At 38.4% G+C, this 15,774-nt stretch overlaps 1 protein-coding gene across 2 annotated transcripts in view; it reads left to right on the forward strand.

Annotated features, from left to right (window-relative positions):
- TIAM2 (TIAM Rac1 associated GEF 2) overlaps nucleotides 1–15,774 on the forward strand; it is an 89,821-nt gene that overhangs the window by 11,173 nt on the left and 62,874 nt on the right. For both annotated transcript variants that reach the window (XM_084515836.1, XM_084515837.1), the window contains exons 4-7: nucleotides 2,662–2,834; nucleotides 3,879–4,103; nucleotides 14,177–14,362; nucleotides 15,563–15,709. In XM_084515836.1, the coding sequence (XP_084371962.1) occupies nucleotides 2,662–2,834; nucleotides 3,879–4,103; nucleotides 14,177–14,362; nucleotides 15,563–15,709 (731 nt within the window). The remainder of the gene's footprint in view (nucleotides 1–2,661; nucleotides 2,835–3,878; nucleotides 4,104–14,176; nucleotides 14,363–15,562; nucleotides 15,710–15,774) is intronic.

The following is a 15,774-nucleotide window of genomic DNA, read 5'->3' on the forward strand; positions in this document are numbered from 1 at the left end:
AATTTATTTTAATGAAGGAAATTGCTTTCCAATTCCCCCCTCATTTCACATTTTGATCAAAATACTTGGGCTATAATCAATCTTAGAACTCTGTCAGAGTTCATGAAACTACTTACTGCTAGCGATCACTTGGCTTGACCCAAAGATATATCTGGGGTGCCATACACCTAAACACATGTTCATGCTCTTCATCTATTATGTACTCATTTGTTTGGTTTTGTACATGTAAACTATCAGGATAAAAATCAACATAACTTTAGTTACCTTTCTGATAACACGTAAGGGAAATACTGAAGTTTTAAACAGAATTTTATTTGCTTTTTCCTGAAATGCAGAAGTGGAAGTGGTTGTACAGTGTTGTTGCTGAAGAGTGCAGAAGACTTGGTTTACTGGTTTTGTTTGCACTATTATGTTGAAATGACTACAGAATTCCTACATCTGATATGCAGTGTAACAAACCATATCCTTCTTTTCCTACTGCAGAGATCTCCAACTGTCTCTGTATCATAAAGGAGAGCAAGTGAGGATGGGTAAGGGGAAAGGGTAGGACCAACTCTATAGGATCTACTCTTCTAAATATTCTACCAGACACTCTAGACAGCAATAGGAAAAGCTGCACTTAAATAACGCACAGGCAATTGGGTTTATTTGATGCCTTCCCTTGAAAATTTTTCCGTTGTCAACTGACTCGGTCAGTAACCTCTAATAAATATTTCCTTTTTTTCGTATAACTGCTTTACATACACTGGTGATGGAGAATGTGAAGAGATCCATCTGACTGACTTTCTCTTTTCATATGCTGTAGATTTGGGCCACAAGAGGAAGAGTGGACTCAAGCACATAACTTTTCACAGCAAATGTGCTCCACAAACTCTAGCCAGCCCATTGTTCCCCTTAATCAGACAGAAGAGTCCAAAAAAACCTCCTGATTTTGGTTCTGATTTCAAATCTAACTTTTGAGTAATCTTCACCTCAAAATTTCATGAATTTGAGTGATGTGTTTGAGACTTTTAATGCAGTGTTATGTGTAAATGTTAGAGAATTAGAATAAAGGCTGATGTCTGCTTTTACCTAACAATTTTAAATGTGTGTAGAAAAGGAACATTTATATTTTGCAGGTTTTACAACATTCCATGCATACACACTGCCTAGGTATATTTGTTTAAGTTTTGGTGTTGCCTTGTGTTGTGCTGCCTCTTCAATTTGAAGGAAAAACAACAACAAGAAAAAGCAGACCAGAGAAATAACAATGGTGTAGCCCTAGCAAACTCAATCCTTGTATTGGCTGAGTTTCAAGTCTTCTACTGAATATGTATAGGGGTTACAACAGTAATGTATTCATGGATTTCTGGTCCCTAGGGGACCATTGCAATCATTTACTCTGACTCACTGTGTAATGTGGCCGTAGGTCTTCCCTAAATTAATTCCTGAATGAATTCAAGCATATCTTTTGGAGAAGAATATAGTTGCTGGAGTCTACCACCAACCTCAGATTTTTCCTAACTGCTTAGGTTATCCTCAGTTTTGTTTTGTATTTGTAACATCTGCTCTTACTTCTTCCAGGTTAAACATCCAGTCACAGTAATTAATCAATCTTATGAATTAAAATAAATATATAAAATCAAATCGTTTTTATTACTTAAAAATAAAGAAATCAAATTGAATCATAAATAAAATCTATTTTTCAGCTGCTGTTTCCCAGGTATGGAAGTGAGGTGTATTTACATCTTTTTTCTAGATGCATAAATAGGCTATGAAATTCTTCAGAAATACAAGATAATTTTTAAATAGATGATTTTAGTATACACTTCAGACTATGACTTCCATCAGCAGGTAAATCAACACATCTCAGAGGACAGTAGGTTGCAACATGAGGCAGGAATGAATGGCTGACAAGGGATGTAGGAGAGACAGGCCCCTGTTAAGTGAGCTTCATTGCCAAAAGCAATGTCATCGTACTTTTGGGAACTGGGTTCAAGGCTGCTCTGCTGTCCTCCAGAAGTTGTTTCTCTTGTTGCATCTCTGATTGTTGTCGTCAAGGATGAAATTTACTTTGTGGATGCAAGTCTCATATCTTACATATTATACCATCTATGAGACTGAACATGATCAAACTCAACCCTTTTAAACTGTTTTAAATTATCCAGGTAATGTTCATAGTCTAAATCCCCAGTTTGCGAAGGAAGCCCAGTTTAAATTTGAGAAGTTTATTCACTTAGCATGTTTTTGGAAGACAAAGGTTTCTACAAAGATTCCTTTAACAACTGTTGAGAGTTGGTTCCCTTAAATAATAACAGAACACAAAAGCTGATTTAACTAAGCAGGAATTTTTCTACATGCTTAAATATTTTAATAGCCTGAGTTTACTGAGCTATCCTGGTGTTTTGTTTTGTTTTTGTTTTTGTTTTTGTTTTCTTCAGTCCTGCATTATTGTTACATCTCTATTAGATTTCTGTTCTAACTTTTCATTGGCAAATTCAACATTAACTTCTCCTGTTTCCCAGTTTAGAAGATCCTCCTTATTTTTCTAGCTCAAAAGAGGGTAACTAACATTCCCTGTCATTGGGAATTTTAATTCACAGAAATATTAATGTAAGAGAACTTGAATGGGACATCCAACTTATTTTCTCTTTACATTTTTTGTCCCTCTGAACTACAAAGGTTGTACTCTGCTGTTCTATGAGACCTATGGAAGGAATTCGATGGAGCAGAGCAGTTTGCCTCGATACGCCCTGTTTGCAGAAGACAGTATAGTACAGTCTGTTCCAGAGCACCCCAAGAAAGAAAATGTGTTCTGTCTCAGCAATTCTTTTGGAGATGTCTACCTGTTTCAGGTAACAGCATGCATACTGTGATTGTTTCCGTTTTAGGATGTGTCTGTGAGTATGCACGTGCATGTGTGTGACTATGTATATGCATACACATGCACACATCACGTCTGTACCTGTGACTTAAAATTAATAATATAGTTACACTATTAGAGTACACTACTATAATATTGATTTAAGTGTATGATATGACTTCAGGTATATGGTATTACACCAGTTGTCTCAGACAATTACTATTCAGAAACAGAGAGAACAGAGATCACAAATAAGCAAGACACTTCTGATCCCTAGTTGTCACAAGCTTCCAGAAAATCACCTGTGTTATCAAATGGCTTCAGGTCTGTCAGCATTCTGCCTTTACAGAATAATGGACTCAACCCTAAGTCTGCTGGCTTCAGAGAGTTTACTTGAGTGAGACATTCAAAATAAGGTTAAAAATAGTCTAAAGACCTTGGCTGCTTAACTGCAGCACTGGAAATGTTAATAAAGAACAGTATTATGTGGAACCGCCTACATAAAAACATGTTGATTCATAGGCACACTTGTAAATATCTCTGGAGACACTTTGTGCAGATGTATTCTCCTTGCCTTGCTATGCTGTGTTCCACTAATTTGGCATTTTTTAAGTAAGCAAACACCTCTCCTCAGACCTTACTTTTAAAATCATCCCTGTTGCTATGTTACCTCCACAACAGGAGGTTTATCTTTGAAATGTGTTGGTTTTTACCTTAATTAATTGGAGGGATAGAGGATGCAAGTCACATCTTGTCCACAGCTCGTGAGCTCTGTTGCACTCCCACAAGAGCCCTCAGACCTTGAAGGTCTAAGAAGCAGAAGCTGAAGGCTGGGGACAAGTTATGACAGTGCAGAAAAAAACTCACAGTTCCTTTATTTTGCATAGTTTTAAAGGTAAAACCTTACTTGAGAAGTTTTGAGATAAAGTGCTTGAGATCTCAGTGAACCTGTCAAGCAATTTGCATCCTAGAGTTGCAGATTCATTTTGATTTTCTCTTGTCTGGTCGTAATGTTGCCCCTCTGGTTTGTTCACAGGCGACAAGCCAGACAGATCTGGAAAACTGGGTTACTGCCATACATTCAGCCTGTGCTTCCCTCTTTGCGAAGAAGCTTGGGAAAGAGGACACCATTCGGCTGCTGAAAAATCAGACCAAGAGTCTCTTCCAGAAGATTGACATGGACAGTAAGATGAAAAAGATGGCAGAGTTGCAGCTCTCAATTGTTAGTGATCCAAAAAACAGGAAGGCCATAGAGAATCAGGTATTGGAAACAGCGCGGTTTGTTTCTGCTACAGACTATTACTGCAGTAGCATATTTATCGCCATTCCTTGCTTTGGCCCCCTACTATTGATGCTTTCTAGGCCTGAGAGCAATTGTCTTGGGCATAGCTGGCATGGTATGGTATTCATAACTATTGCCAGGTTTCTACAACAATCTAGAGCAGCTCATGGAGTAGGCCAGCACTCAAAGCTGAGGATCAGATCGGTCTGTTTTATGAGCACAAAGCTATTTCTTTTCACTTCCAGAAAAAATGTATTTAATTTTCACCTCTCTGTTTTATGATATGCCTAGCTATTAATAATATCTGGATGTTATGTAGCATACCACAGAATATATAGCATCTTCCATGAAAAATGTAAAGATTTTAGTATAGGTACATAGCAATACCTTTTGACACCTTTAGATGGGATGTGAAGTGTGCTTTATCCAAATGAAATTGGAAGGACTATGGCAGACAAAACAACGTGCTTCAGTTGAAATTTAGCCATGACTAAAAGGTCAGAGATCCTCTGGGTTCTTAAATAGCCCCAGAGGTGTCTAAATGAGAACCGGAAGTCAAGATCAGAGCTTTCCATCCTGGGGGAGAAAAGCTCCTCCAATAATACCACTGGCAGTCTCTGGAGCAATATTCCAGTATCAATTCAAAGGAAAGGGGTGCAGCTAGTCACTAACAGCACTTCTTGTAACACTCTCTGGTTGTGTACTGGGAATCATTTGTCTCTGTGTAAGCCCAGGACAATTGGTGCTTAGCTTGGGAGAACTAATGCCTTCCAGCCAAAACCTTCACCTGTGGCTGGAACAGACAAAAATGTTTTCATCCAAGCTTGTAACCAGGCTAATTTTGTTTCACTGCAGCAGGAATTGAGCTGAATCATAAGGTGCCTCCCCCTGTAAATAGCTTTTGGATGCCTAATGTGTTATTCTGATCACAGTTTTGTATGATGGTGTTAGGAATACTTGAATCTTGGCTAAAGCAGCAGCTTAGTGCTGAGGAAGGTTCACCACTAAAGTTTGTTTCTAAAATGAAAACTGGAGCCCCTCTTTCCCCCTTGAAATTTAGTTTTCTTGGTCTGTGTGTGTCTTGGGATTCCAGCCAAGCCATGCTTAAGACCAGGCAGATTGATGAACAGCTAAAACTGTTCTTCAGTTAAAACAGTTACGTTATTGTCTGTGCAGTGGTGCATAAGACATGAAGCCTTACTCTGCTCCCAGTTCCAGCAAGAGAACCAGGAATCCCTCCAGTGATACCTTATGGAAGTACGTTTTGAGATTTTGACATCTTGTCCATGCTCACAGATTTGCAGGCAGCAACTGTCACACGATGCTTCAATTATGCATGCTCAGTGTCTGGGCAAAGGCTTCACTGCCCAGGGCCTCTTCTGTGTACTAAGCTTGTCTAGTAGCTCAGCCTAATAGGTTTGTGGATTGAAGTTGCTGTATCTTTGATTTTATTAGGCCATTAACAAAAGACATCTGATAATTTTAGATCATTTGAGAGCTCTGCCTTCTCAGTCAGAGTAGCTATTTCTCTAGCATTACTTCAAGCTGCACATTAAGGACTCTTGGGTAGCAACCAGAGTTTGTTTCCTTTGATTCCATACAGCATAATTATGTTACTTTGGTTGGTGAAACACTTACTTTCATGAAGTTGATGCTTGTGTTATTTACAATTCTTATTTTACTGGTTTGAACTTGACCAAGGGCAGACTGACTGATACTGACTTCATTATCAAGCTCTTTGTAGAACACTTCAGTCTGAAGCGATATGAGCAGAGTTCAGAAGGTATGCAGGTGTGTGTAGGGATATGTGGTGTTCATAAGAGTTCATAAGTTCTTAGAGTGTTCATAATTTCCATGTCACTTTGTTTTATGGCCCAGAGCCCAGTGATCTGAATGGAGGATGAACTAGGCATCCTTTAATTGCTGTAGGTTTTGAGATCTATAAGTATATACAGATTTCTAGAGATGCTCTAGTGGTTAATATGGCCCATCATATGTGACGCACTGAAGAAAAATCCTTATGTATAGCAGCTTAATTTGCCCACCCACAACGTACTGATGCTAGTAGTTTATTTGGAGTCAGCTGAACAGTATTAATGATGGTCTCTTAATTTCTGCTAATTATATGTTCTGTCCTTGAACAACTGACATTGTTTTCCAGTTCAGTCCTTGGAAGAAGTTGGCTGCATTCTGCTATAACTGCAATCCATCACTAGGGCTGCAGAAGATTTATTCCTGCTAATCTTCTGGGTGTTAATTTCGCAAAACATTGATTGGGGGCAAAGCAGTTAGACAAAGAGTGAGATGGATTGTTTGCAAGCATCCACTCATTAGCAAACAATAAATTTATAATGAGCATTTTGTCCATTCTTGAAGCCTTTGATCTCTTTAAAATCTCTCCTTACAATTGCTGAAGATTTGTTGGCAAAGTCATTTTAGAGAAAAGTCAGTAGATAACTTGGTTTCCTAATCTTTTGATTTAATGTCTCAGGGATGGTTTTTTGAAAACAAACAACAAAAAAATCTTGATATAATTAGTAAGTAAGTTATATACTTACTAAGCTAACAGTTTTGAAAAAGCATTATTCCTGAGGGAGAAGTTTGCATATATGTAGCTCAGTTGTTTAGAGCTGTGGTTGTTTAGTTGTCTTTTGCCTACATTTAGAAGCAAAAGGGATATAAATTCTTGGGTTTGTTTCCTCTAAGTTTGGTGGTGTTTTCAATCATGTAGGAGTTATGACTGAAGCATATTGTATACATCCTGTTCAAGATAACTTTACTAGTGATATGTTTTGGGAAGTCAGAGGAAATAATATGATTGACTTCAGAGGGACGATGGTGGTTTTTGTGTAAAAAGATGAGGCACAATATTTATTTTCTCTGGGGAATTATATCAGAAATTGTGATTTCTAAATCCTTTCTCTCTTTCCTTCCTCTTCCTCAAAAAAACAACCACACAACCCTACGTTTCTATTTTCTTTCACATCTGTATTGATTTAAAACCAGTACTTCTCTGCTGAAGACTTAGTAATTCACAAGGCTTTACAAGTATGCAAAACCTTTTCTAGTTTCAGTTACAATCACCTGAAAGGCAGTTGCAGTAAGGAAATGTGGACTTCTAAAATTGCTCTATGTACATAAATGTACGCACGTGTTTCTTTTATTTGGTGTCCAGCAAGTGGGTGGATTTGCAGGCTGGCAAAAAAAATTTAGAATGAAAAGGTTTATTCTCTAGAGAAACGACTGTTTTATAAACATGATGCTATCAAACTGGTTAAGAAATGTCTTCAGCCTTGCAGCCTAGATCAGGAATTCCCTCCTTCCAGGCTCACTGTTCCAGTATAATAATAGACTTAAGAGCAGTGTATGAGAAAGTGGCAGCCATTTGTATAGCAATCAGTATTGTTGGGCAGTTTAGAAGAGATCAGTGAAAGCAGTGTACATACAGTAACTACTCCCACTAGGCCACTGGCCACGTGGCTGGAAATCCCAAGTCTGCCTGTGCGAACCATGACCATGTATGTTTATATTACTGTATGCAATAAATATGTTGGTGGTAGTGCTGTTATCCAGGGTGTGACTTCTCCTGCAAGACAAAGAGAGTAAGACAAAAGGTAGCAAGTTGGAAAATCCCATGGCACTGAGAATGAATTCAAAGCCCATGGAGTCTGTCTTTAAAAAAAAAAAAAACGTTAGCTTACCTAGCTGTTTAACCTGGTAGAAAAATCACAGTGTTTGCTGTGAATATGGAGCCCTGTCTAACTGCCATTGAAGTTAGCAAAAGGGATTATTAGCATTTATTTGGAGCTTTTTTAACAAAATAGTACACATTAAGTCAAAAGCAGGGCTGTCTTTGCCTGTAGAACTGTTTTTAATGGGATGGAAAATCAGCCTCACAGTGAGGGCACAGCAGCTCTGAGTGTATTTCTTTATGTACTTGGTACATAAGCCTATTCTATTGTCTCATTTTAGTACAGTAATATGAATAATGGTTGCTTGAAAGCATTCTGGGCTTTTCTCTTCAAATTTTAATATATTGGTATAATCATGTTTTCCAAGCTATTCAGAGTTTTCTGATGTGATTCATATTTTCTGTGTGCATGATACTTAACTTACTTATCAGATGGGTTAGGAACAGAGCTATTTACTTGCAGGCACTGAAATGATGAGGCATTAATGAGAAGAACAGGCATATGGTTGGAGATGATTTTTATGGAAGTTTTCGTATGTGTCCTGCAACCAAAAGTAGTTTATCTGTTACTATAAAAAGCAAAATAAAAAGATCTTTAAGGTGATGTTCTGTTTGTTCTGGATAGCCATTAGATCCATTGGTACCTTTCTTCTTTTGCTTGTGGCGGTTTTTGGCCTTTTACACAGGACATGACCCCATTACATTTTGTTTAAAATGTGCCTATTTCTTTTTCCTCTCGCTAATGAGCACAGGAAGACAACTGGAATAGTTTCAGGAATTTTAGTCTACAGGCTTCCCTCAGAAGACCAAGTTGTATGTCTTCATTTTCTCCAAAGCATCTTATGAAATATTGTCCAACATTAGGTGAAAAGTCACAATAACAACTCAAAGAGAATCTTTTCAGGGAACTTTACTAGCACTTGCCAGTTTTGCCACATACAAATTCAAATTTAATTGCAATAAGTAGTTAGTTTTCTTTTTTCCATACCCTCCTAAACTGAAAAACATGATCTAAACTTGTTATAACAGATCTTCAGTTTGGGTGGTCTTTGAACTGGCTAGAGCAGAGCTCTGCTTTCTGAGAGATTCAGTTCTTTTCGGGTGTTACACTTCAGTGTGGGATGGTCCCTCTCTGCGTTATTAGTAAAATCCTTCTCTTTTGGTAGTAGCCTGTCACTAAGGAATGAAGTAAATAGGCAGCCAGGAAAGTTAAGGAAGATCATCTCCTTTCTCCTCGCTGTTGTAATTACTGTTTGGCCGAAGACTGAATTTCCATCTTTGTTTCAGGAAGGTTTAGTATAATGAATAAACTGTTTCTGAATGTAGAATTGCGTAGCAGTGACTTGTAGGATGAAGCTGCTGTAGGAGTGTGTGCAGGAAGATCTTGTCTTCTGTTTTTGGGGGAGGGGCAGCTGGATAATAACAAACAGTGGCTTTCTGAATTACATCCCTGGCTATAGACATGCATGTCATGCATGTAGTACTGCCAGTTTCAGTCAGATTATTGATGAGAATATAAATTAGGTAGGTGCGGGTGCACTTTTGTGCTACCAGTGGTATTGGGAATAGGTTTTCTTCTCTCTGTTTTGGTTAGAAATCATGACGATTCTGTCCATCCAAAACAATCAGGAAGATGACATTTAAATAACCAACCAAAACAACAAAAAACAAAACAAAACATAAAACTATCGTCATGTTATTGCAAGAAATTTTAACTGTTTCGTAAGTCAGTAGCCAGAATGAAAAGTAAAGGCTATTGCCAAATGCACATCATTGTTATTTCTCTGTATTATGTTCTATTTTTATTTCTTTGAACTTAAAGTAATAACAGTATCTCTGTAGTATCCTTTAAAGTAATGGAATTTCTGGGAGAGTGATATTTTTGCTTCTCCGAGTTCTCTTTAGGAAGTAATGACAATAAAACTCTTTTCCCTGTCCCCAGATGCTGAGTGACTCATTTATCCAGATGGGTGCAATATGAATTGTGTCTGAGAACCGGGGACTGGAATGCAAAGAGTTTGGTGTTGTTTGTAATGTGGTTAAAAAGCTGTTCATATAAAACAGCAGCAGAAGTTTCTTTTAAATCCACAGAGTTCCCTACATCAGCTCGTGGAGACACTTTCAATCTGGACAGAAGATGTTTTGTAGGGGAAAAATCTGCATTTCTTGTTTCTATAGATAGTGAATTATGTCAGTGAGGAGCTCATGTTTCTGTACAGTGTAAGAACTGCTGCTAAATCAAATCAATTTTAAAGGCTTATGCACTAAGAGAACACCCTCCTCCCTCTGTGTCTTTTCTTTTATGCTACCTTAAATAAATGCAAAGTGGAAAACTGGTTTTGTTGTCAGGTGAGCTGTCCAGGAGGCAACTTCCTTCCTTCCTCCCATTCCTTGAAGTATTCCTGTTTTTGGCTATTCCAGCTTTTGACTATTCATATTCTGGTTTGGGTTTTATTACATTGGGCTGTCTTTGTGTATTTGAAAGAGGGAGAGTCCTTCCCTGTTCCCAAAGGACACCATTTGCACTGTAGGATGGGATGGGCAAGGAGCTTGGAATTGTTAAGATAGGAATTGTTCTTCCCTGTCCACTTTTTATAATCTCCTAAGCAGTACTTGATGGATCCTGTATCATGTGCTGGAACCCCCTGGTCTGAGTTGCCTACTCTGAATGTATCCCCTTGGCTTTCCCAAGCTCCCAATTTAGAGTTTACATGGAGCAAACCTGGCAGAGTTATTGAATGAACAGAAACCCCCTTTAGCTCACCTGTTTGCATGATTTAAAATGTAATTAATTTACAATTGTTTCACTAGCCTGGAGGACTATTTACTATTTATGATCTGAAAAAGATCATTACTGCTGAAGTACTGCCAAAAGTAAGTTAACCCTTAAGATCTCCTGCCTGGTCTAAATCTGTGTTGCCAACACGAGCCCTTTCACTTAGCGATCCCCACATAATTACTGTCTTGTCCCTGCACCAGGCTTCTTTGCCTTAACTTCTCCTGATAGCCCAAACTAAATCATCCATGGCCCTAACTCTTTGGGCTTCTCACATTTTACTACTTTCTACCTTTCTGCCATAGTCTCCTTTTTATCTCTACTTTACAGGGATCCTATTAGCCTTGATAGATTTATTTGGGTGGCCCCTCCTTGTCTTTCTCCAGTGCTCTCTCATTCTGCCACTAAACTCAGACATCCTTGCAATAAAATTTACCTGTTCTGATGATGCCATCTTGCCTTTTTGCTTCACCTCCTTTAATGCTTTTCCTAGAAGTCCATACAGAGGTTTTTCAACTGTGATTGAAACTGGGAGAGAGAAGGGTTTTGGATGCCCTGGATGCTCAAGCCTGCAGCGCAGGCAAGCAGTAATAACTGAGCAGGTCACACAGGGTGCGGTTTCATGTATGCTTGTTTGTTTTGGCGCGCCTCACTTCAGGCCATTATCTCTTATCTCTTTGCGGACTCACTTAGTACTGCTGTTTGCCACCCATTCCCACTCTCATTGCTGTCTGCTGCATCCACTTTTTCCCATTTGCTTTAGAAGAGATTTCAAAAGGTTTGTCTTATCTGTGCACAATGAAGCTAAGTCCTTGAGCTGTCTTTCAGGCAGTCCTCCCACGTGGGTCAGAGATTTTCCTGACACAATAGTAGAATGAGGATTGCAGCATCTAATCTGCAGACTGTAAATTAACTTCATGGACCAGGTCATACTGCACTTTGAAGTTGTTGCTTTTTTATTTGTGAGCTTCCCCCATTTAGTTTTCAAGAATATAAATCTTTAGGAAGAATTATCATAGTTTAAAAGGCTTAGACAAATAGCAGCTGGCACTGGTTCGTGGTCTCCAATTGGTTCCAGACATCCCTGGTTTTGATAAGACTGCAAGACAATCCCAGAAATTCCCTGCCTACAGCTTTTGCTAATGCCATTAAATGTAACATTGTGATTACCGATGCTTTTGGAGCTGATTAACGAGCATCCTGCATGACTGATAAACACTGTAATTTAATTATTTCTTCTGAATGTCCTTATGTTATACCTCACTCCCCCTTCTTAGATTGTCTTTATTTGAATGTACAACTGAGTAGAAATGTGTAATCAGGATCTTGAAGAAAGCCTCAGAAACACAGGAATGCATGTGTTCAATTCATGTTCAGTGGGAACAGGATGCTCCACTCCAGCAGTGCCCAGAAGAAGCCTTGCTCTGTTCCTGAGGTGTTCAAAATTGGCTTGGCTCTGTACCTATGGAGGTGTCATCCCAAAAGGAAAGACTTCACCTGAACTTGTAGCTTTTGACTTTGTGAAAAACTGGCAACCATGTTCACCATGTTCTCATTCTAGTTGGTTGTCAACATGGTGAAAGAGATAGGCACAAAGCCTCTTTCTGGAATCATCCCACACGAAAGGTACTAGCAAGCAGAAAAATATTGGGTGAAGAGTGTCTGACAGGGAAAAAAAAAAAAAAAAAAAGAATGCAAAGTAAAGGAGAGTGATCAAATAGATCCAAGAAAAAATGATTGTTCTTTCTGGGACACAAAGGATGCAAGGATGCACATTTCGAATGTCTGTAGTGAGAGATTAGAAGAGGCATCTTCATTGTGTGCATATCTCTGTCCTTTTTTCTCTGAATTTTTGTGAGTTGATTGGTTATAAGCTTTTGTAAATTCAATATTTTGCTTTTAACATTTCTTTCTTGAAAGATTTTTTTTTATTAGTGTACAGTAACTAGTAATTTCATATTTGCAGATGCATCCTCCCTGCCAAATAAGATCACTTCTTGCTTCCACAGGTTTAGCTAGATATAACTGATGCTATAGTCTGTGAGGCCATGTGTAAGGAAGCCAGAATAGGTCACATCTCTATCAGTTGTACATGCCTTTAGCACCATTTTGTAAAAAGGGCAGTTCTTGCCCTTTCATTGATCGCTCATCATTGTAGAAAGTAAGAGGCAAGACACTTGTGTAATTTGTGGTATTTGTCAGCGTTATAAGGAAACTGAACTGATTTTGCTTCTAGATGAGCCCGTAGGTGATATAGTTCACCTGATATTTTTATGGTTTTTATCACTTTGTTTTCTAAGTCATAAAGCCGCTTGTCCTTGATTAATCTAAATTTAAGGTGATAATGTCCTGTACTCACAGGGACAGGCAAGGCGTGTCGGTGAAAGGTATGAAGGCAATGCATGTTAGAAAAAGTTATAAACATTCTCCACAACCCTAAACCACCTGTTTAACAACAAGCTTACAGTGATCTGAGCTGATATGTGAAGGAGAGTATTGTCAGGGAATTTTAACAATCTTCAGCTAATGTACATGAACGTAATGTACATTAACCTAATGTACATGCTTATTCTGCCTTTTCATGTGTGAATGTCTACTATATTAAACACAGTTGTGTTCTTATTGGTACTATTTATCAATCTTAATCTATGTTGTACACTGTGGTGCAGATTTTAGCTGCAGCTACCAATTTGTAAATTGGGAAAATCAAAAGCAAAATCTGACTTCAGTGCAGTGTTTATGTGTTTGTGTAAACGAGTGTGCATCTACACAAATACTTAAAATCTGTCATCCAAATCTTGATTCTGAACTGTACTCAACTAGTTTTTGTTTAGGTCTTTTCACTTTCTTAACTTTACCTTAAAATTGGATTAAACCTGTCTGTTGCATCTCCATCTCTCCGTGTTAAATATGTTTTAAAATTTCATGAAGGAGTATGTATTCATTCTTGCTTTTGGTCCAGCAATTTGTATTGAGTATATATAACTCATTTTTGCAGTATGCCTGAGCATAAGCATGTCTTAACCTATTAGTCAGACAAAGAGCTGTACATGCTCACATTGCCAGTATTGTCTCCTATTTACAGATAGAGAGGCCGTAGGAAGATGGTAAAGCCTGAGCAGAACCCATCAGCACAGCTACTGCACCTAGTGTAGTGAATTGGTGTAGCTACGCAGCCTTGCTTTCAGCCAGGCAGCTATACAATCTAAGCTCATAAAAACGAAGGAAACAAAACTAATCTCCAAAACAAAAAAGGAGGGAAAAAAAAAAAAAAAAAGCCCTCATGAACCACAGGGTTATGTTTTTATGTAACTGCTTTTGTGGCTATCAAACTACCCGAAGTTCATGGTATGTTCATCTTGTCAGTATGCATTTAAGACCACCAGCTTTGTTTTATTTCAAGCCATCTTTTGGGTTGATGTAACACAATATGACTGAATGTGTTTTGGCAGGGAATAACTAATCTAATCCATATACCACCAGATGAAAGTAATTTACTATGGGTTTGTGGAAGAGCTCAGATTTTCAGTGCAGCCCACAAAGACATTTTTCCTCTTCTAATTGTCCCTTTTTATATCTAAACAGATCCAGCAATGGGAACAGAACTTGGAAAAATTTAATATGGACCTTTTCCGAATGCGATGTTACCTAGCCAGTTTGCAAGGTGGGGAGCTCCCAAACCCAAAGAGCCTTTTGGCTGCTGCCAGTCGTCCTTCAAAATTAGCACTGGGAAGGCTTGGAATTTTCTCTGTCTCATCCTTTCATGCATTGGTAAGTCTGAATGTACTTTTTATGGATGTGCTACACAAAGCCTTCATTAATGTTGTACTTGCATGTGGAATTGTGCTAGGATAATTCATGGGTGCACCCACATTCATTGTTCAGATGGCCTTGTTCCCATCCCACCCTTTCTGTCTCTTTCTTGACTGCAGAAAATGTTCTTTCACAGAGACAGACTTGGAAACCATGAGGATATGACCATGACTTTTTTTGGTCCCTAAGGAATCCAAAATCGGGCACTTTTGACTCATATAAAAAAATATATATAAATAAATGAAAGTAGATGTAAATATAAAGAAGTCGTAGTGTTGGAATTCTGTCACTGTGATTTTACCCCTGTTGAGTTAGGAGTTTAAAGTGTATAGGACCTAAGTCACTTATAGTGAAAAGAGACTAACACTAAGATTTCCACAAGTAACTCTGGTCCCTCTGGGTTGAGCTGATCTTTTATGGAGGTCCCAGACCAACTAAAACATTTTTTAGTTTTTACAAGCAGTTTGATACCTTCCTGAACAGAAAGTGTTTTTAGAATAGGCTGAAATGTCATTTTTAAAAACTACGGCCTCTGTTTGCAAAGAATGAGGAAGCTCCTTAGCTACTGTAAGCTGTTGTCAACCTGTTGGATTCAAGTGAACTATGGCAATAGCAGGTTTGCCCCTGCTTTTTATCCTTTACAGGGCTGAGAGGCTGGTCTTTGCAAAGAGGGGTGGACTTTGTTTGCTGCAAGGAACAGTAGCCCTCAAAGTCTCATCAGAGAATGTGTTTCTCTTTACTGCTGTTTTTAACTGTGTGTTTTGTGTCATTGCTTGTTAATAACACAATAGTATAGCACATTTATCTCCTGTATTTACCAGTTCTGAGTCTTTCTTCCTCTAGCAATTTTACATCTGACTAGTAGATTATCATTCTTTGAGTCTGTTCGTTAATTTCTTCTGTTGTACAGAGCAATATTTTCTCAGTTCTTTCCTTACAATCTGTCTGATTTTGCCCCATGACAAATAATTATGCTGCCACACCATCTGAATACCAAAAGAAGTGTCGGTGCTTAAAGTTTAATCGTTGTCCTTGCATGTTAGCGTATTACATTGAGATAAACTGAAGTTACTTTCATTTGATGTCTCGGTTTGAAATAACTGTTAGTCTTTTGCTCTTATGAAAGTGCTATAAGAAGGCCTGTGTGTCTTTAAATAGATCTGCTCCAGGGATGAAGCTGCTCTCAGGAAGCGTACCCTGTCTCTGTCTCAAAGAGTCCGTAATAAAAAGGGTTTATTTTCTTCACTGAAAGGACTGGACACACTGGCAAGAAAAGGGAAAGAAAAGCGACCTTCAATAACACAGGTAAATCTTACTTGATGATGATTGGGATACTGGATGCAGAGAAGGGCTTGTTTCTACTGGGGCTA

The sequence above is a fragment of the Aythya ferina genome (genome assembly GCF_964211825.1).
Source record: "Aythya ferina genome assembly, chromosome: 3".
In the NCBI taxonomy this organism is placed as follows: domain Eukaryota; kingdom Metazoa; phylum Chordata; class Aves; order Anseriformes; family Anatidae; genus Aythya; species Aythya ferina.